General features: G+C 54.4%; 2 protein-coding genes across 5 annotated transcripts in view; one reads left to right on the plus strand and one right to left on the minus strand.

The window, feature by feature from the left end:
• Window positions 1-13956, plus strand: part of FBXL20 (F-box and leucine rich repeat protein 20) — a 38474-nt gene extending 24518 nt beyond the window's left edge. For 3 of the 4 annotated variants that reach the window (XM_059868950.1, XM_059868949.1, XM_059868952.1), the window contains exons 5-15: window positions 1798-1892; window positions 3266-3334; window positions 3663-3758; window positions 4002-4128; window positions 4594-4668; window positions 6033-6163; window positions 7300-7360; window positions 8047-8091; window positions 9038-9094; window positions 10364-10576; window positions 11664-13956. In XM_059868950.1, the coding sequence (XP_059724933.1) occupies window positions 1798-1892; window positions 3266-3334; window positions 3663-3758; window positions 4002-4128; window positions 4594-4668; window positions 6033-6163; window positions 7300-7360; window positions 8047-8091; window positions 9038-9094; window positions 10364-10576; window positions 11664-11771 (1077 nt within the window). In that variant the 3' untranslated portion in view covers window positions 11772-13956. The remainder of the gene's footprint in view (window positions 1-1797; window positions 1893-3265; window positions 3335-3662; window positions 3759-4001; window positions 4129-4593; window positions 4669-6032; window positions 6164-7299; window positions 7361-8046; window positions 8092-9037; window positions 9095-10363; window positions 10577-11663) is intronic. The other variant, XR_009489575.1, reaches the window with a different exon arrangement.
• A 2116-nt stretch (window positions 13957-16072) lies between these two features.
• LOC132339081 (transcription factor CP2-like protein 1) lies at window positions 16073-19542 on the minus strand. The gene is made up of 14 exons (XM_059869121.1): window positions 19438-19542; window positions 19206-19357; window positions 19058-19128; window positions 18464-18569; window positions 18292-18398; window positions 18043-18195; window positions 17753-17863; window positions 17576-17673; window positions 17450-17504; window positions 17247-17340; window positions 17082-17172; window positions 16900-16976; window positions 16526-16671; window positions 16073-16396 (listed from the first exon to the last, which is right to left on the minus strand). Exons 1-14 carry the CDS (start codon window positions 19518-19520, stop codon window positions 16073-16075), a joined length of 1668 nt encoding a protein of 555 aa, XP_059725104.1. The 5' UTR covers window positions 19521-19542.
• Between the last annotated feature and the right edge of the window lie 587 nt (window positions 19543-20129).

A 20129-nucleotide genomic window follows, 5' to 3' on the forward strand; every position in this document is an offset into this window, starting at 1 on the left:
CTTAAACAGGAAAATGGATGAGGAAAAGCCCCAATGCTTAAATCTCTTATCAGGATTTTTTAAAACACGTTGGAAGAGGGAGATTGGGAACATTTCACATTGGAGGGAAATGTGTGGCTTTAATTGGTGGTAGACAGAGGCATCAAACAGCTGCTGAGTAAAGGTTCCAACCTGGTGGGAAATCCACCCCTGATTTTGTAGGGAAGTGTTAAAATAATCCTTTTGTGCAGCTGAGAGTCAGGGATGAGGAGCAGGAGGTGGCACTGTCACCTCAGCAGGGTCTGAGTGGCCTGGGGGAATGAAATGGGGGATTTGGGGTCTTCTTAATGAATCCTTCACCTCATAACGTGCCCTAGAAATGCCAGAGCCATGGAATTATTTATTTAGAGTGGAGTTCTCAGGGTTCCTGATGTGTGGAGTGGCAGGAGGTGGCACTGAGCAGCTCAGCCTGGGAGGAGGGAGAGGCTGGGAACACAAACCAAGCTTTTCCCAATCCTCAGTGCTTTTGGGGTGGTTTTCATGTCCCTGCACATCAAACCCCTGTTCTTGCCTAAGCCCAGGCTTCCCTTCTGAAAACAACATTTGTTGTAGCTCACCTCAGAGTTCCTGCTGGGCATCCTCAGGCTCTGCTGTAACAAACCTAAATCCATCAGTCCATGTAAATTTTTGATAGAAACAAGTTTGGCTCCTCTAATTCAAGCAGAATTTATAGGCTTGCTATAATAGAATATAGAATATAGAATTGAAAATTGAATAAAGAGATAAAATGAAATGAATAAAAGAGATTCTGGAAGGAAATCTTCATCTCACAGAGGTCCCAAATGCCAGTTAGTCCTGGAAGGACCAAGGGGTGCTCCTGCTCTCTGAGGGGCAGCCAAAGTGCAGGGGAAGGTTCTGGGTTTCTGGTGCAAATATTCTCCAGTGGTTTTGCCCTTTGGTCCCAGGGGAAGGATAAATCCTGGCTGTAATAGGGTCTTTGGGTCCAGATTTGAAATTAAAAACCATTTTCTGGATCTCTGGAGCACAAATGGTTGAATCCATTTTCCTGCAGGGGCAGAACTCGTGGGCTGCTGTGACAGTGATCACAGGGGTCCCAGATGAGGGAGGAGATGAGAATCTTGACTCCATGTTTCAGAAGGCTTGATTTATTATTTTATGATATGTATTATAGTAAAAACTATACTGAAAGAATAGAAGAAAGGATTTCATCAGAAGGGTAGCTAAGAATAGCAAAGGAATGAATAACAAAGGTTTGTCTGTGACCAAGACAGTCTGGACAGCTGGACTGGGATTGGCCATTGATTAGAAACACCCAGATGAGACCAATCCCAGATCCACCTGCTGCATTCCACAGCAGCAGATAATCATTGTTTACAGTTTGTTCCTGAGGCCTCTCAGCTTCTCAGGAGGAAAAATCCTAAGGAAAGGATTTTTCATAAAACATGTCGGTGACAGGCTGGTTCTGCTCACCTCTGCTTTGAGTAGAAACTGGGGTTTATCCACTGGCTGTGCTTGGGGATCTGGGGTGTAGCTCCTCTCACCTCCCTTGGGGAGTCTCTGCCCATGTCCAGGAGCTCCAAACCGAGGAAATTCCTCCAAGTGCTTTAGCTGATTTGCTTTAGGGGATTGCTCCTTGTCTCTCCATCTTCAGACGCTGAACAATTCTCCCTCCCCTCCCTTAGCCCGTGCCCATTTTTCTCCCCTTGGCAGAGTTTTCCCTTGAATAACAAACTGTTGTCAATCTGCAAAGTGTTCTGAAGCTCTGGGGGGCTCTCACGTGGCTGCTGTGTCCCCCAGGGCCGAGTGGTGGAGAACATCTCCAAGAGATGTGGGGGATTCCTGCGGAAGCTGAGCCTGCGCGGCTGCCTGGGAGTGGGGGACAACGCCTTAAGGTACTCGGCAGGCCTGGGGACCCCAAATTCCTCTTGGCTCTGGGGATAGAGGGGGGACTTATCCCCACTTCAGGTCTGAGACACTCAGGATCTCAAAACCTGCAGAGCCGTGACAGAGGTTATTCATTTCTTATTTAATTTCTCATTTAATTAATTTATTTATTATTTTATTAATCATTTATATCATTTAATTTGTCTTTTTTTAATCATTTAATTTATTGGGGTTTTATCTAAATAATTAAATTGTAAATAAATAAAAATTAAATTAAAAATTAAATTTGTAAAGATATCACTACATTTATATATATAAATATATAACAATTAATATAGTGTAAATATATTATCTATAATATATAAATATAAATAATATCTAATATATAATTATATTTATATAATATTAAAGTATATTTATATAATATATATTAACGTAATATAAATATTCAATAATAAAATAATATATTAATATATAATAAATATAATGAATTAATATAAATACTATAGATACAATAGATCAAGAAATATATATTAAATAAGTAAATAAGTATATATATAAGTATATATAAATATATAAGTATATGTTTTATATATATATAAAATACAGAAACATATATAAGTATATTTATTTATATAGGTATATATAACTATATAAATATATATTTTATATATACAAAGTATATAAACTTATATATAAAAGCATATATACTTATGTAAGTATATATAAATATATAAGTCTATGTAAATATAAATATATTAATTACTATAAGTAAATTAAAATAGATTACATTAATAAACTACATTATATTTATTATAATAATACATTATATTATATTTATTATTAAAATAATAAATATAATAAATTAATAGAAATATTATAAATGTATCATTGAATTTAAATACATGTACGTATATAAATATTCATTTATAGAAATAAATGCTACTAGAATAAATTAGTAAATTAAGTAATAAACATAATTAATTAATATAAATATTATGAATATATCACTAAATTTATTTTAACCTCACCCAGCAGCCACTTCTCTCAGTTCTCATTCAAATAAAGCCAAGGGCTGAGGGGGGTGGGCACTGGGTGAGTCTGGTGCCTCCAGGCTGGCACATCCCAGGGCAAAGCTGGGGCAGCAGAAATCAGGGATTTTCTTGGGTTTGTTCCTCTTTTTGTTGAGCATTTTCTTCTTTAGAGATTCTTTCCTTCTTGATTTTCTTCTTCATTCTTTCTCTATTTCATTCTTGATTTCCTTCTTGATTTTCTGTTTCCTTCTTTAATCAGGTTTGTAAAACTTTATTCTGAGGTGTCACAAAGCACCTGGAATTCCATTGCCTGACAGATCCAATGTTTTCCCTCTCCCTCCCCCCAGGACCTTTGCCCAGAACTGCAGGAACATCGAAGTGTTGAACCTCAATGGTTGTACCAAGATCACGGACGTGTGAGTCCAGCTCTTCCCTGGGTGCCAAAAAAAGCCAGGCCTGGGGGTGGGGGAGGTTTTCCATGGAATCATGGAATGGTTTGGGTTGGAAGGACCTTAAATCCCATCCATTCCCACCCCTGCCATGGCAGGGACAGCTTCCACCATCCCAGGCTGCTCCAAGCCCTGTCCAGCCTGGCCTGGGACACTGCCAGGGATCCAGGGGCAGCCACAGCTGCTCTGGGCACCTGTGCCAGGTTCCATCCTCACCCCAGCCTGCCCATCCCATGGGATTTCTGTGGCCTGGCATGAATCCATTGCAGGAGTTGTCCCTGTGTGTCTCTTCCAGCACCTGCACCAACCTCAGCAAGTTCTGCTCCAAACTCAGGCACCTGGATTTGGCTTCCTGCACCTCCATAACCAACCTGTCCCTGAAAGCACTCAGGTAGGAGCTTGGCAGCAGGGGTTTTCCATGGAATTTTAGAACCATTAAAGCTATAAAAGACCACTGAGATCTTCCAGCCAAGCCAGCATTCCCTGCAGAGCCTCCCTCTGGAGCTGGGCTCTGCCCGGTGTCCCCTGCTGGCTGCAGGGCTGCTCTGTGGCTCCCAGAAATGGGAACAGCAGAGCTTCTGGCTTGGAGCAGGATTTCTCCTGAGGCTTTCCATGTGTGTCCCTGTGTCCCCAGCGAGGGATGCCCGCTGCTGGAACAGCTCATCATCTCCTGGTGTGACCAAGTGACCAAGGACGGGATCCAGGCGCTGGTGCGGGGCTGCGGGGGGCTCCGGGCCCTGTCCCTCAAGGGCTGCACCCAGGTACAGCTGGAAAAGGGGCAGTGGGCACAGCTGGGGTGTCCTGCTGCTCCTCAGGGTGTGGGCATGGAAATTCAGGGGTTTGGGTGATTCCCTTCTCCAAAATCCCCATGGTGTTGGAGATCAGGTGCTGGCATGGAAGTTCTTCAACAGCCCCGAGGAGTGGGACAGGGAATAAATCACTTGTGGAGCTGGAGAATCTTTTTATCCCAATTTTCCTTTTCCCACTGATCCTTTGGAGGAGGTCACTGTGATCCATGGCCAGATCTGGGCTCGAGGGCTTTCATGGCAGTCCTTTCCTCTGGCTGCTCTGCTCCTGATGGGGTAAAAAACAGGAACACTCCTGGTGCTGCTGCTCCTGTGCTGCATTTCCCTCCTCCCCAGAGGAAATCCCCATTCCCTGCTGTCCCAGCTTCAATTCCTGGATCCCGGTGCTCCCAGTTCCCATCCCTGTCATTTCCCTTCCAGCTGGAGGACGAGGCCCTCAAGTTCATTGGTGCCCACTGTCCCGAGCTGGTGACCCTGAACCTGCAGACCTGCCTGGTGAGTGGCACTGCCAGGGTTCCCTCGTGGAATGTGCTCCATCCCCCTGCCCATGGGACACTTGCCACCAGCAGCTCCTTGGTGGCACTTCAGGGGCACTGAGCCCCACACCTTTGCAGTGTCAGGGGTGTTTCTCTCTTCCCTCTGAGCTTGTCTGTGGGATGAACTGGAAAAATCCTTTCCCATCAGGCTGGGCTGGTTCTGCCAGGCCTCTCCTCTGGTCTCCCTGCAGAACTGAGCCTACACAGGCACTTTTCCTGTGCACAGAAGGGTCCTCAGCCAGCTCTGCAGTGCCAAAAATGTGTGTTTATACCAAAAAATAGATTTGTTTTGGCATGGGCTCTCTGTCTGTGTCGTTACAGTCTGACACAGGCACAGGGATGGATGGACCCCCTGTGTCCAGGGGTGGGATTGGATGGACTCCCCATGTCCAGGGACAGGGATGGACAGACCCCCTGTGTCCAGGGATGGGATGGACTCCCCATGTCCAGGAACAGGGATGGACAGACCCCCTGTGTCCAGGGACAGGGATGGACAGACCCCCTGTGTCCAGGGACAGGGATGGACAGACCCCCTGTGTCCAGGGATGGGATGGACTCCCCGTGTCCAGGGACAGGGATGGACAGACCCCTTGTGTCCAGGGACAGGGATGGACAGACCCCCTGTGTCCAGGGACAGGGATGGACAGACTCCCTGTATCCAGCAATGGGATTGGATGGACAGACCCCCTGTGTCCAGGGATGGGATGGACTCCCCATGTCCAGGGACAGGGATGGACAGACCCCTTGTGTCCAAGGACAGGGATGGACAGACCCCCTGTGTCCAGGGACAGGGATGGACAGACCCCTTGTGTCCAAGGACAGGGATGGACAGACCCTCTGTGTCCAAGGACAGGGATGGACAGACCCCCTGTGTCCAGGGACAGGGATGGACAGACCCCTTGTGTCCAAGGACAGGGATGGACAGACCCCTGTGTCCAAGGACAGGGATGGACAGACCCCTTGTGTCCAAGGACAGGGATGGACAGACCCCTGTGTCCAAGGACAGGGATGGACAGACCCCCTGTGTCCAGGGACAGGGATGGACAGACCCCCTGTGTCTTTCCAAGCAGGAACTACCAAGCCCTACAGGACTCCCAGCACCTTCCCCCATCCCTGATGGGGTGCAGCTCCAAAACATTTCCCTCCAAATTCCTTCCCTGACATTCCCAAATCCAGCAAGGTTTATCCTCCCTGTGCTGCTTCTCCATAACAATTTTGGGGTGAAACATTTCCCTAACACTTTTTGGGCCAAAAAGAGCCAGAATTTGGAACTGGGTGAGGCAAATCCTACCTGGACTGAGACAGCTGTGCTTTCCCTGGCAGCAAATCACAGATGATGGGCTCATCACCATCTGCAGGGGCTGCCACAAGCTGCAGTCCCTGTGTGCTTCTGGCTGCTCCAACATCACCGACGCCATCCTCAACGCCCTGGGACAGAACTGCCCGCGCCTCCGGTGAGTTCAGCCAGCACTGCCCCCGTGGAACACCCAGCAGAGGCTCCTGGTGGTCTCTGAGCCATTTCACCCCCAAGGGTTTTCCCATTCTGAGCGTTTTTCCCAGGTGTTTGGAACAGGGTGGTTGTGATTTTTGAGTTGTCCACAAATTCTTGGGGTTTAAAAGAGCTGCCAGTGTGGTGCCCACAGAAGAGTTTGGGATTGGGTGAACCTTTCCAGAGGTGCCAGGATGAGGAGCAGAAACTCAACCAGGACAAATCCCACTCCAAATTCCAGAGGAGGAATGCCAATCTTCAGCTTCTTTTTCTACCTCTGTTGGTGTCAGGATTGAAGGCACTGGAGATGATGGTTTATGTTCAGACTCAGGTGTTTATTATTTATTATCAGTGTTTATTATTTATTATCAATGTTCCACTCTCACAGCAGTGAGTTCTGCAGGCTTTCATTAACAAGGCACAAAATGGCCAACGCTCTTGTTACAAGGCCTTTTAAGGCTAAACTATCCCATTAAGAAATGACACCTAAATTATTTTCCCTTTTAACACAGTAACTGATCCCTCAAAGCCTGCACTGTGGACTCTTCTGTCCAATTACAAAATACCACTCAAACCCATGAAGAAGAAGGTGAAGAAGAACCAATCTCCACCCTAAAACCTCCATCTTGCTTCATATTTATTGCTATATTCTAAAACCCCAAACTCTGATTTTCCACCCTGTGATGTTACACACTTCTAACCAACTCCACACCATAATCCCCGTGCTGTCAGTCAATTCTGGCAGCTTCTGCACAGCCTCAGGTCCAATGCAGTGCTCTCCTGGCAGTCAGAATCTGTCAGCACAGAAAATCTGCAATTCCAGAACTCCACAGCAGAGCTTCTGGCTTGGAGCAGGATTTCTCCTGAGGCAAACGAGCTTTCCATGTGTGTCCAGCATGGAAAGAGCTCCAACATCTGAATTCCTTCCCATGGGGGTGGCAGATCCCAGAGCAGCTCCATGAGGACGTGGAGTGTCCCTGCCTGGGGACATCCCTGTGTCCCCTGGGCGGGGGGTGGGACTGGGGGGGTCTCCTGAGGTCATTCCCAGCCCTCTCCTGGGCTCTGGGGGCTCCCCCACGGTTCTTTCCTTGTGTCCTGCAGAATATTGGAAGTGGCGAGGTGTTCCCAGCTGACCGACGTGGGCTTCACCACCCTGGCCAGGGTAAGAGCCCTGCTCCTCCTCCTTCCCCTCCTGCTTTTCCTTCCTTTTCGTGGCAAAAAAATACCCCAGGAGCTTTGGAAAAACTTGGAATTTGGGTGGAAGCTTAAGGCCCAAAAATTTGGTTTTGTGGGATCTTTGGCATCGTCCTGGCTCGCACACCTGGGAGGATTTGCATCCAAACCACAGGAAACGTTAAATATTTTAGTTATAAACTTTACTGGTTTGTCTAAATTTAACTCCCTTTACCCTCTGTGATTAAAAAAACCCTTAAATGAGTGAAATTTCCTTTATTATCCTTCAGAAACTTTGTATGCTTTCCTTCCAGTTGTGATATTTCATGGAGAAACCCCTTAATTTTTAAAGCAAGCTATCTTTGTGGTGGTATATTTATATTTATAATTTTATTTATATAAATATATATTTACTTTTATTTATCCTTTTATAATGTATATATTTATATTTAATTTTTATTTTTATATTTGGTTGTGTGCTTATATTTCTATTTATTGTTTCTCTATTTGCATTTATAATATTTGTATTTCATATTTATATTTCAAATACATTATATTTACAACATAATGTATTTCTATTATTTATATTTATTCTATTTACAATTTTTATATATTTATATTTGCTGTCTGGACTTCACACTCACCATGGTTGTTTGGAATTTTCTTTATTCCTAGAATTGCCATGAGCTTGAAAAAATGGATCTGGAAGAGTGTGTCCAGGTAGGAATGCCACCTCTCTTGCAGCAGTGTGGAAAATTGGTGGAAAATTAAGAGATTTTCTCCAAATCAGAACTTAATGTGGAATCCTGAGTGGGAAGAGTGGCTGGATTTGGAGAGGAAAATGTTGGGAATGAGGTTTTGGATTCCATGGGAACGCTGCTGTAAATAAGAAATATTTAATAGTGAGGGATCCTGGGTCAAATAGTGGATTTGTGAGAGAAAATCCCAGATTTTTGAGGGGAAAACCCCAGAGAAAAATCTTATCTTGCTAAAAATAATGGGAGTTCCTCCTGATTTGGAAAACCATGGGGAAAATTTTGAAACAACGATGATTTTAGGGGATTGAAATCATACTGGGCTGAAGCATTTCCAGGGAAAAGGGTGGAATTGACTCACAATTCCATGAAAAAACCTCCAAGTAGAGACAAAGGGAATGGGATTGGGATTCCTGGGAACAGCTGGACCCCGTGTCCTGGGCAGAAATTTGGGATATAAAGAGGGAATGGCACCAGCCCAGCAGGAAGGGATTGGGAATGAACCCTAAAAAGGGAGAAGCAAAGCTGAGCCAGGGCACAGACCCATCCCAGGCAGCTCCTGTGGGGATTTGGGATTGGGAATCTTTGTAGGGATTCCTTCTTGCTGAGGAAAACCAGGAACTGGGCAATCCATAGGGTGTTCAGAGGGCATCTGAGCCCTCCTTGTCCTTCCAGAGGCACATCTGGGAGCTGATTTCAGCCCCTTAAGGAAGCTGAAAACAATCCAGTGATGCCTCTGCACCCCAGTTCTCCAAGGGCAGGAGGTGATTTCCATGAGGATTCCTGAGGGGCTGTGGGGACATCTCATGGAATAGAGAAAATCCAGCAGTTTTGCTTTGGTAGAAAGGCAAAAAAAACCCCAAATCCTTGTGCCCAGCACCAACATGAAAGAATTTTTCCTTCTTTTCCAGATTACAGACAGCACACTAATCCAGCTTTCCATACACTGTCCACGGCTGCAGGTCCTGGTGAGTATCCCAAGGGACACTTCAGCATTTCCTTTCTCCAAACAGAGGGATTGTAAACGCTCCCTGACTTCACAGTTGGAAGAATTCTGCTGCAAACCTGACCCTGAGGAACCTCTTATCCCAGGCTCCCACAGGAAAAGGGTTGTGGGGATTCTCCCAGGAGCAGAATTCCAAGTGGGATCTGCCTGCACAGGAGCTGTCAGTCTGTCTGTCTGTGGGAGAGGAACCTGCAGGGCAGCCAGGAGCTGCAGTGCCTCTGGGAAGCCTTTGGGGCTGAAACTCTGGGAATTTGGTCTCTGTCAACCCTGGGGTTGAGGGATCCTGTCCTGGGAGGTGTGGGGATGTGGGTTCTGCAGTGCAGTCATCCCTCAGGAAAGCCAGTTCCAGCTCCTGCCTCAGGCCCTGCTTCCTCCTGGAGGACTTGCCAGGTGAATCCCCCTGAAAATCCACACCAAGGGGGGACCATGTGTTCCTGCTGCTTCTTGCACCTGGGCCAGGGCCCTTCCCACGGTGGGTGAGGCCACAGGTGTCCCAAAGGTGGGTCCTTGCATAGCTCAGCTGTGCTGGAATTTCAGTGCCACCCTGGAGGTCTGCATTCCCCTGGAACCATGGAAGGGACCTGTTCCCATGGGCAGGGACACTTCCACTCCCCCAGGTGCTCCAAGCTCTGCCCAACCTGACCTTGAACACTTCAGGGATCCAGGGGCAGCCACAGCTTCTCCTCCCCACCCTCCCAGGCAGGAATTCCCCCCTCCAGCTGGAAGTTTTCCCCTTCCAGCACATCACTGCTCAGAAACCCACAGAACCCAAGAGCAAGCACAGCCCAGCCCAGCCCCACCAACCACTGACCATCCTCCCATCCCCAGCGAGCTTCTGCCTGGATTTTGGGCTGTTAGGAGCTGGGTGTAACCCCTCTGTCTTCTGGGGACAGAGTTTAACCCCTGTGTCTGGGGACAGAGTTTAACCCCTGTGTCTGGGGACAGAGTTTAACCCCTCTGTTTGGGGACAGAGTTTAACCCCTCTGTCTGGGGACAGAGTTTAACCCTTCTGTTTGGGGACGGAGTTTAACCCCTCTGTTTTGGGACAGAGTTTAAACCCTCTGTTTATGGACAGAGTTTAACCCCTCTGTCTGGGGACAGAGTTTAACCCCTCTGTCTGGGGACAGAGCTTAACCCCTCTGTTTTGGGACAGAGTTTAACCCCTCTGTCTGGGGACAGAGTTTAACCCCTCTGTCTGGGGACAGAGTTTAACCCCTCTGTTTGGGGACAGAGTTTATCCCACTGCGAGCTGATCACGGACGATGGGATCCGTCACCTGGGCAACGGCGCCTGCGCCCACGACCGGCTGGAGGTGATCGAGCTGGACAACTGCCCCCTGATCACCGACGCCTCCCTGGAGCACCTCAAGAGCTGCCACAGCCTCGAGAGGATAGAACTGTACGACTGCCAGCAGATCACGCGGGCCGGGATCAAGAGACTCAGGGTGAGCAGGGATGGGGAGGAGCTGGGATGGGGAGGAGCCGGGATGGGGAGGGTTCAGCCATGGGGAGGAGCTGGGATCTGGGGGGTTTAACCATAGGGATGGGGAGGAGCTGGAATGGGGAGGATTTATCAATGGGGAGGAGCTGGGATGGGGAGGTTTTATCCACAAGGAGGAGCTGGGATGGGGAAGGTTCCTCTGTAGGGTGGAGGGAGAAGCTGGGATGGGCAGGGTTTATCCGTAAGGAGGAGCTGGGATAGAGAGGGTTCATCCAAGGGGAGGGTTTATCCATAGGGAGGAGCTGGGATGGAGAGGGTTTATCCACAGGGAGGGTTTATCCACAGGGAGGGCTGAGCTCCCGTCACCTGATGCTCATGCCCAAAAGAGTTGTGAGACCCATCAGCAGTGGGTTTGGAGTCAGGGGAAGGTGGAATGGTTTGGGTTGGACACTTTCCACTATCCTGGGTTGCCCTGGACACTTCCAGGGGTGCAGGGACAGCCACAGCTTCTCTGGGTACCCTGTGCCAGGGCCTCACCCCCTCACAGGCAGGAATTTCCTCCCAGTATCCCCTCCTGAATCCATTTCTCCACGTGGAAAAGAAGAGTAGTGAAAACATTTTCCCTGCCAAGAGAATATGGATCTGCAAAGTGACACCATCAAATGATGGAATCTTTGGGTGGTTTGGGTTGGGAAAGCCCAACCAGGGACCTTCCACTACCCCAAGCTGCTCCAAGCCCCATCCAGCCTGGCCTTGGACACTTCCTAGGATGGGAAGTAGGAAGCCACCAAGCAGGTACAGGAGAGGAGGTCTCAAGGGACAAAGGACACCTGGATGGCCCAGTGCCCCCCCAGGGCTAGTGTGGGAATTTGCAGGCAGCCTTTACATGGGAAGAGATGAGAATCTTGACTCCATGTTTCAGAAGGCTGATTTATTATTTTATGATATATATTATATTAAAAGAAAATGATTTATTAAAACCTCTGAAACACGGAGTCTCTTCCCTCATCCTGTGAACACCACCACAGGAGGGAATTACCAGGGCAGGAACCCGAGGTTCTGAGGTAAAATCCCGACGTTTGCCCTTCCAGACCCACCTGCCCAACATCAAAGTCCACGCCTACTTCGCCCCGGTGACCCCCCCGCCCTCGGTGGGCGGCAGCCGACAGCGCTTCTGCAGATGCTGCATCATCCTATGACCCTGGAGCCTCCTCCCGCAGGCTGGGGCTGGAACCACGCCCGGGAGCTCCGGGCACGCCAGAACCTTGGAGGAAAAGCGCCCCCAGTGTCATTTGCCAGGGCCAGTGAGCAGGGCTGGGCTGCCCTGCAGCCACCCACACACCCCCTGTGATCCCGGCGGGATGAGGGACTGGGGATGGAGCTGCAGCTGGGCCGGCTGTTCCCGGGCTGGATTGGCCTGATCCTGAACCATTCCTGCTGGGAATTGCTGGGAATAGCCCTGGCCAGGAGGGGAGGGCTCCCAGCCTGGAGGGACTGATGCTGCTGGTGAGGTTGGAAAAGGAACCGAGATCCTTGGAAGTGGGGAGAGGGCAGAGGAGAGGAACATGCTTTAACCCCCTTGTGCAGAAGGAAAAACCCCAACAAAACCTGAAAACCTCAACAAGTTCCATGTCCGTTTGTCAGTGAGGGAATGGAGCAGCAGCTGCTGAGCCAGGATTTCCCTGGGATCCAGGATTTCCCTGGGATTCAGGATTTCCCTGTGGCCCAGGATTCCCCTGTGCTTCCTGCTCCCACCTGAGCATGCTCACATGAAGGCTCATCTTCCCTGTGTCAGAGGCTTCCCAGATTCTTCCCAGATTGTTGTGATAGAGCTTGGAATTTCGAATTCCACATATTTTACCCTCCCCAAATCCTCCTTTTTCTTTTTTTTTCTTTCTTTTTTTTTTTTTTTTTTTTTTTTTAGATTTTTTTTCCTTTTTTTTTCCAAATTCAGTCATTTCTTGAGATTTCCCAGGCCAAAGCCAGAAATCCATAAGGAATTTTTTCCCAGGAGAAGCCTGAGCCTGTGATGAGCTGTCAGGAAGATTTTAAAGGAGCACAGGGAGCTGCACCCCAGGCTGGGCTTTCCTAGGCTGTGTGATGAAAGATTGAGTGTCCAAACCTATCCCAAATCCAGGTTTTATCCCAATGACAAGGATAGGGAATAATATCTGTACAAATCTGTAATTCTCAGCACAGGGAGAAAGTTCCAGTCCGTGTTCCAACGACTGTGAGTTCCCTCCTCCTGTCCTTTCCCTCCATCCCTCCCCCAAGGAAAAGCCAAGTAGAGCTTTTTGCTTGTTGCCCTGATGAAGAATTAAGGATTCCCTGATGGAGCAGGGCTGGGATCCTCCCTCACTCCCTGTGGGGGCCCTTCCTGACCTCCCCACCTGCCCAGGTAAGTGTGGTGCCCTGCAGGGAGCCCTGGATGGGCTTTGGATGTGCCAGGCCCAGCTCTGGGGGAGGGGTGGGGGGGTCGGTGGCTGCTTTTTTGGGGTGTTTCAGGCTCCAGGGGAGCCCAGAGTGATGAAATTGCAGGGGCCCAGAGTGGAACTGCTGGGCAGATCCCAAGGGTTGAAGGGGGCAGGGCTGGGCAGGTCCGTGTCCGTCGTTCCCGCTGTCCGTGCGGGGAGCTCGGGGCTGGAGCTCCCCTGCACCGAGGGCTTCGGCTCCCCTGGGTGCTGAGGAATCTCCTGGTGGGGAAGGAGCAGCTGCAGCACCAGGAGTGGCTGCTTTGGGGGCTGGGGAGGGGGATTTTCCCACCAGGAATTCCAAGGACAGTGAGCTGTTCCCAGCAGGAGGGTCCCAGGTGCCCCTGGAGCTGCTCCCCTTCATCTCCCCCAGCCCCCCCAGTCTGTGCTCACCCTGCTGGGAGCAACTCCAGGCTGCTGTGGTTAAAAGGATACTGTCAATGCCCTCCTGTAGATGGCTTTTAATCCCTTATATTTATTCAAATCCTCTTTAGCGCTGTGGATTCTCCCCCTCTCCTCGGGCGCCTTCATTTCCAGAACTTTCTCCAGGTTTCAGGGTGGCAGAAGATGGTGGTGACAGACTGGACGGGCGAGGGGTCACCCAGCAATCACAGGATTTGCACAACTCTGGGAAAATAAAAAAACAAAACCCTTTTGTTTAGTTCCTCCTGTGGCAGGGGAGAGCGAAGAGCAGGATTTTGGCTGGCTGATCCCTTTGTAACAGAGCAGAGTTTTCCAGGGAAAACTCCTGAACACAGAACCCAAAGCAGTTTATTTTCTGTTTGCAGACCAGGGTGACAGCATTAAGGTAGCTCAAACTTCTTGACAGTGTCCTTTTAAGTCAATTATCCGTCTTCAAATGGACTCTTCCTGATGTTTATATTTATAAATACCAATAAACACCATTTTCCAAGCTGTGTCTCGCTGGGGGAGTCACTGGGTGGAGCAGAATCCACCTCCTGCTTGGGGCAGCTCCTGAGGGGGAGCTCTGAGTGTTTGCATGGAGTCAGGGGTGTTGTTTTTGGGGTGGAAGGACCTCGGAGCTCATCCAGGACTCCTTCCACAGCCCGGGATGCTCCGAGCCCTCTCCTTTCCTGGGGTCTTCCTGGGTGGGATCTGGTGGCTGTGGGGGGCTCAGTGCCCAGAATTTGGAGGAATTGCTCCCCCCTGGGCTTTCTCTGGGGGCTCTGGGACAGCTCCAGCACAGAGCCAGCCCTGGGTGAGGATCCCATCCCATTTCCAAGCCAGATCCCTTCTCCAGCCTCGGCTGGGGCAGCTCCTTCAGTTTCACCCCCTGAGCTGTTCCCTGTCCTTGGAATCCTCCCTGGCTGTGTCCCCCAGCCGTGGAGCAGAGGCTGGGCTGTCCCCACCTCCCAGCAGAGATTGCTGGAGCCTGGATCTGCCTTCCAGAACCTTCCAGCTGCCCCTGGACTCCCAACAGGAGCAGGGACCTCTCCAGGGAACAGCCTGGGACCTTCCAGTGAGCAGATCCTCAGCAGATCCAGTGGAACCAAAAAAAGAGAATTTCCTGGGCCTTGGAGACACTGCAGCACCTTTTGTCCCAGTTCTGTGGCAGGGTGAGGATGGGGCAGGTGGGAAGTGCTGTCCCAGGGCTTGTTTCAAACCAACAAATTCCTGGTTTTTCCACATCTCTGTAATTCCTTGTATTTCTGTTTGGTTGTCTCTCTGTTGTTCTTGGCTGGCTGCTGCTGCTGTGCGTTTTGGGGTAATTTTGGGGCTTTTTTGCAAGACAGTGGGTTGGGATCAGTGTGACAAGGTTCTTGGCTACAGTGTCCTGGAAAATATCCTAAAACATTTTGGCTTTTTTTGGTGAAGGGTTGTGTGCTTGATGGGCCTGGGGGTGTTTTGGGGGGGTTTATTCCTTTTTGCTGTCTTTCCTGGCATCCAGGTCAAGGTTTCTGCCCTCCCTCTGTGCCAAAGCCTTGCCTGAGGCTCCTGTGCTGCAGCTTGGGGGATGTGGGGCCAAAACTCTGGAGAAAATCCAGGAGAAGCTGATTTTCCTCCTCAATTCCAGCTCAGTCCGTGCCCTCCCAGCCCTTTGTTCTCCTCTGCCCCTGCAAGGACCCATCCTGGAGTGCCACCAGTGTCCCATCACCTCCTCATCCCTGTCCCTGCCCCGAGGCTCTGACTGACCTCACACGGAAATCTGGAGCTGATTTTTTAAGGGATGGGGGAAATCCATCCCCTGCTCCCACCCATCCCTGTCCCAGGCTGGGAATGTCACCCTGTGCCAGCAGTGCCACACTCGGGGCTCTTTGTGCTTCATCTGTGTCCCCAAAGGTGCGGCTGAGCCCACCCGGGGGTCCCCAGGGGCTGCGACCCCGGGGTGAGCCCCCTCCTCTGTGCAATCCCAGCCCTGTCCCCTTCCCTCGGGGGCTTTGACACGTTTTAACTCGGGGGTCTCCCGGTGGCTGCGCGGTCCGAGGGGCTGGACACAGGAGCTGGACCCCTCCCTCCCCTGGCCTGGGGACAGAGAGAGCTGGAAAATGTCCTTTCAATGGTCTGGTCTGGGCTTGTCTTGGCACTGCGGGTGTGACAGCGCCGTGAGCTGGGAGGAAATTATAAATGCACGTGGTTAAGGTGGCCCTGGTGTCTGCGGGGACAGAGGGGACGGTCGGGAAAGGGCTGGTGGCACTCTGGATCCCCATGGAGTGGTTTTGGGAGGGTTGGAGATGTTCCCTTGTCCCCTCCAGCGATGGGTCCAGGGCCCCGTGTCTGTGATGGCAGCTCCGCTCCGGGGCTGTCCCGGCTCCTCCCGGCCCTCCCCTTCCTGCCCCGCTCCCGCTCTGTTTATCCCAAACCCGTTCTTTGCCCCCAAGGACGTCCCGGTCCCGCTCCGCCGCCTCTGCCCGAGGGGGCTCCGGGCAGGATCCGGTGTTTGAAACAGCCCCGTCCCGACCGGCCTGAGCCGGGTGTCCCCTGCTGGGGACGAGGGACTGTCCCGCACCCCAAATCCACCCTGGGCACCCCAAACACGAGGCCGTGCTCGGGGCCGCTCCCGCCGTCCTTTAATGCAAAGCGGGGACACGGAGAAGGACGCGGGGGGACAGGACGGGTCCCGTCCCCTCGGGCGGGCTCTGGGGGCTGCGCCAGCCCCGGGCTCCTCTCTCCGTCCCTTCCCAGGGCGCCGCAGCTCCGGGGCCGCAGCTCCGGGGCCGGCTCCTACCGCAGCAGCAGCTGGAAGCCCTCGGGGCCGGGGGCTGCGGGGAGGGGACGCGGCTCAGCCGGGGCCACCGATGTCCCCCTGGCCGGCCCCGCCCGCCCGCGGCCACCGCGGTACCTTTGCCGATCGCCACCACGAAACTCGTCTCGTCCTGGAGGTTCCTGATCATCTGCGGGGCAGAGGGGGGAGCTCAGGGGGGCTCGGAGGGGGTGGGACCCTCCTGCTGCAGCACTGGGGACCCCGAGGGGCTGCGGGGTCTGTCCCTCCCTCCCCTCCCCGGCTGTCCCCGTGTCCTCACCGCGTCGCTGACGAGGACGTGGATGCCGGCGGGTCCCTGCCGGGAGAGCCGCAGGATCTGCCCCGGGGGCAGCCCCAGCAGCTCCGCCAACTTCCCGGTGAGCTCGGGCACCGTCAGCTGCTCCAGGTGCAGCTCCTGGTACAGCCCTGGAGAGGGGAGGGATGGGATGGGATGGGATGGGATGGGATGGGATGGGGCTGAGTGCCCACCCTCCATCCCCGCGCTGCCGCACACCTGAGCCCCCTCCCCGCACACCTGAGCCCCTCCCTGCACACCTGAGCCCCCTCCCCGCACACCTGAGCCCCTCCCCGCACACCTGAGCCCCCTCCCCGCACACCTGAGCCCCCTCCCCGCACACCTGAGCCCCTCCTCACCTGATCCCGCATCCTCCGCACTCTCAGCTCCGCCGGGCTCCCGCGCCACGTACAGGGTCAGCCGGGGCCGCGGGCACCTGAGGGGGCACAGAAGGCTCTGGCGGGGGTGCAGGATGGGGCCGGGCCCCACGGTTCCTCCCGGGGGTCCCCAAAAAGCGGCACCGGGGGCACGGGAGCCTCACCTGCCCGTCAGGGCGTGGCAGAGGCGGATCCCGTCGGGGGCTCCGCAGATCTGGATCAGGTCCCGGCGGGAGAGCTTCAGGAGATCCGCTCCTGCGGACAGGGGGGTTTAGGGGGCGGCAGGAGCAGGGCCCGGCTCTGTCCCCCGGCCCGGCCCGGGCTCTCACCGGTGAAGTTGGCGAAGACGCGGGCGCAGGCGGAGAAGCGGCGGCGGAGCAGCCACTGCTGCGTCTCCAGGGGGGATGCGCAGGGGCTCAGCGCCTGTGGGGGCTCAGCGGGGGCTCAGCGGGGCACGACCCGAGCGGGCACAACCTCAGCCCCTCCTGGGGGGCCGGGGGAGGCTCTGGGGCTGCACCGGCGGCTCCCTCACCTCGCCAGGACTCTCCGCGGGGCCCTCGGCAGCGCAGGCGGGTGACACGCACACCCTGTGGGGAGGGTGGGCTAAGAGGGGGATCCCAGCAGGGGGGAAAGGGAGGGTCCGGGGGTCCCCGCTCACCTCTCGGGGCTCAGCAGCTTGAAGGGGTGCGGGGACGGCAGCCCCGGGGTGCCCGGGGGGCTGTGGGGGGCACCCAGCGCGTCCGGCCACGGGGGGCACTGAGGAGGAAGGGGGGTGATGGGTGCAGGGTCCTGGGGGTGCCCTCGTCCCACGGGGGGTGCCAGGGCCGGGCCCCACCTCGGCCAGCACGGTGCTCTCGTAGGCCGGCTGGAATTTCTCCCGCTCCGCCGCCGGCTGCTTCTCCACCTTCTCCCGGTCCGTCTTCTGCTTCCTATCGGCGCCCTTGGGCTGTGCCGGGGGGTGAGGGCGGCCCCGGGACCCCCCGGAACCCCCGCGGGCACCCGGACCCTCGGGGTGCCCAGACCCCGCCATGCACCCACCCCCCAGCCCAGAGCTGGATCTCCCAGTAGTGGGGGGGCACTGGGGGCACTGGGAGCACTGGTTTCCCCCCCACCCCTCCCCGGTACCTTGAACACCTTGACCAGGCAGCTGGCGGAGTGCAGGTGCTCGGGGGGGTCCCCCTTGCCCCCCGCCCCGAAGGTGTCGATCTGGATGCGGAAGGGGACCCCTTTCTCCCCCCCGTTCTTCCGCAGCGTGAACTCGGTGCTGATGCAGTGAACCTGGGATGGGGAGGGGGCAGCGGGGTCGGGACTGGGCGCCGTGACCCCCCCAGGACCCCCCCGAGCCCCCCCACAGCGGCCAGGCCTGGCTCCCACCTGCACGAACACGGATGTGCGTCGGGAGGGGTCCCAGAGGAATTCCACCGTGTTGAGCAGCGTGGGGTGGATTTGGGGTTCCAGGATCCCGACGGAGAGCGGGATGTCTGCGGGAGCGGGGTCAGCGCGGCCCCTGCAGCCCCCCCGGGACCCCCCCAGCCCCGGCACCCACCGATTTCCAGGATCCGGTCGCCCGGGCGGCTCCAGCGCCAGCCCTCGAGCTGCTGCTGCTCCGAGTACTGGAGGCGCCGGTCGTGGAAAACCACCCGGACCACGCTCTGGGCAGGGGCACGGCCTGAGCCACGGCCCCGCCGGACACGGGGCTGGACTGGGGCTGAGCTGGGCTTGGACTGGGCTTGGACTGGGGCAGAACTGGGGCTAGACTGGAGTTGGACTGGGGCACAGCTAGCACTGGACTGGGGCTGAAAGGAGGCTGAACTGGGGCTGCACTGGGGCAAAACTGGTGCAGAATCGAGGCTGAGACATGGCTGGACTGGAGCAAAATTGGAGCTGAACTGGGGCAAAATTTGGGCTACACGGGGGTTGAATTGGGACAGAGTTAGGACTGGGACTGGATTAGGGTAGAACAGGGACTGGACTGCGTTAGGACTGGGACTGAAAGGAGGCTGAACTGGGGCTCAGATGAGGCTGGACTGGGGCAAAACTGGGTCTGGACTGGTGCTGAGATGGGTCCGGACTGGGACTGAACCGGGACTTCTGCGCAGAGCTTTGCCCCGGGGCTCTCCCTTGTCCCCACCCCGCTCACCTTGACCATCCTGCGGCCCTCGGCCGGGTCCCCCCGGGCCGTTCCCATCATGCGGATCTCGTACGACTGCCCTGGGGAGGGGGCCGGGAGCGGGAGCTGAGCCCTCAGCAGGGGGGGGGTCCCTCCTCCCCGGCGCCCCCAGACTCACCCTGGTTGAGGTAGGTGAGGGTCTCCTCGTGGTGCCGCACGGCCGGGGAGGTCGGGGCACACAGGACGTACTGGAAGGGCGGGAGCTGCGGCTGCGATGTGGAGATGCCGTTGGGCTCCTCCTGCTTCAGGTAGGGCAGGACCGGGGGGTCCCTGCGGGAAAACACCCCCCGGAAAGGGTGGGAGCTCGGCCGTGCCTCAGTTTCCCCGAACCCAGCGGATTTGGGGGGTACCTGAGCACCCCGGAACTGGGCAGGGGGTACATGTCCCCTGGGCTGGACCAGTAGTGGTCGGGCTGGCCGTGCCAGAAGAGCATGGTGGGTGGGGGGAGCAGGGGGGACACCCCGCGAGCAGAGGGTGACAGCAGAGAGGGACAGGTGGGCGGCCCCACCCCCACTTTTATAGGCACGGGGAGGGGTGATGGGAGCGGGGCTGGGCCCAGTTTGGCCCAGTTGGGACCAGTTTGGGGTATTGACAGTAAACACTGGGGAGGGAGGGGCACCGTTTGCTGTCAATACAATGGGGGGGACGACACCAGAGGCTCCCCCAGTCCCTTTGTCCCAGCCAAGAACCCCCCCTTGTGTGTCCTGTCACCACCCCCCTTGAATTTTGGCCAGATTTGGCTCTTTTTGGGTAAAAAAAAGGCGTTTGCAGAGCCCCCAGGGTGGGTGCTGTGTCCCCGACTTGGGTGTCAGGGTTATCAGGTTTAGGGGAGGGGAGGGTCTATGGGTGCTGTCCCTCCTCATGGTGACACTGCGACAGGACACGGGGGTGTCACACACAGGGGGTGTCACACAGGGGGTGTCACACAGAGCAGGGGGGTGTCACACACAGACCCCTCACTGTGATCAGCTGGGAGGGTCTCAGCTCCATTCCAGGGGCGCAGGGGACCCTCCCCAGCTCACTGAACCCCCCCAGGTGAGGG

This window comes from Haemorhous mexicanus, chromosome 28 (genome assembly GCF_027477595.1).
Source record: "Haemorhous mexicanus isolate bHaeMex1 chromosome 28, bHaeMex1.pri, whole genome shotgun sequence".
Classification (NCBI taxonomy): domain Eukaryota; kingdom Metazoa; phylum Chordata; class Aves; order Passeriformes; family Fringillidae; genus Haemorhous; species Haemorhous mexicanus.

Excerpts from the sequence above, each read along its gene's own strand:
- LOC132339081 (XM_059869121.1), bottom strand. The coding sequence starts at position 19,520 with ATGCTCTTCTGGCACGGCCAGCCCGACCACTACTGGTCCAGCCCAGGG. Across the intron at positions 19,358-19,437 it reads CCCAGTTCCGGGGTGCTCAG|GGACCCCCCGGTCCTGCCCT; the intron begins GTACCCCCCAAA and ends GTTTTCCCGCAG. Across the intron at positions 16,397-16,525 it reads ACGTCCTCGTCAGCGACGCG|ATGATCAGGAACCTCCAGGA; the intron begins GTGAGGACACGG and ends TCTGCCCCGCAG.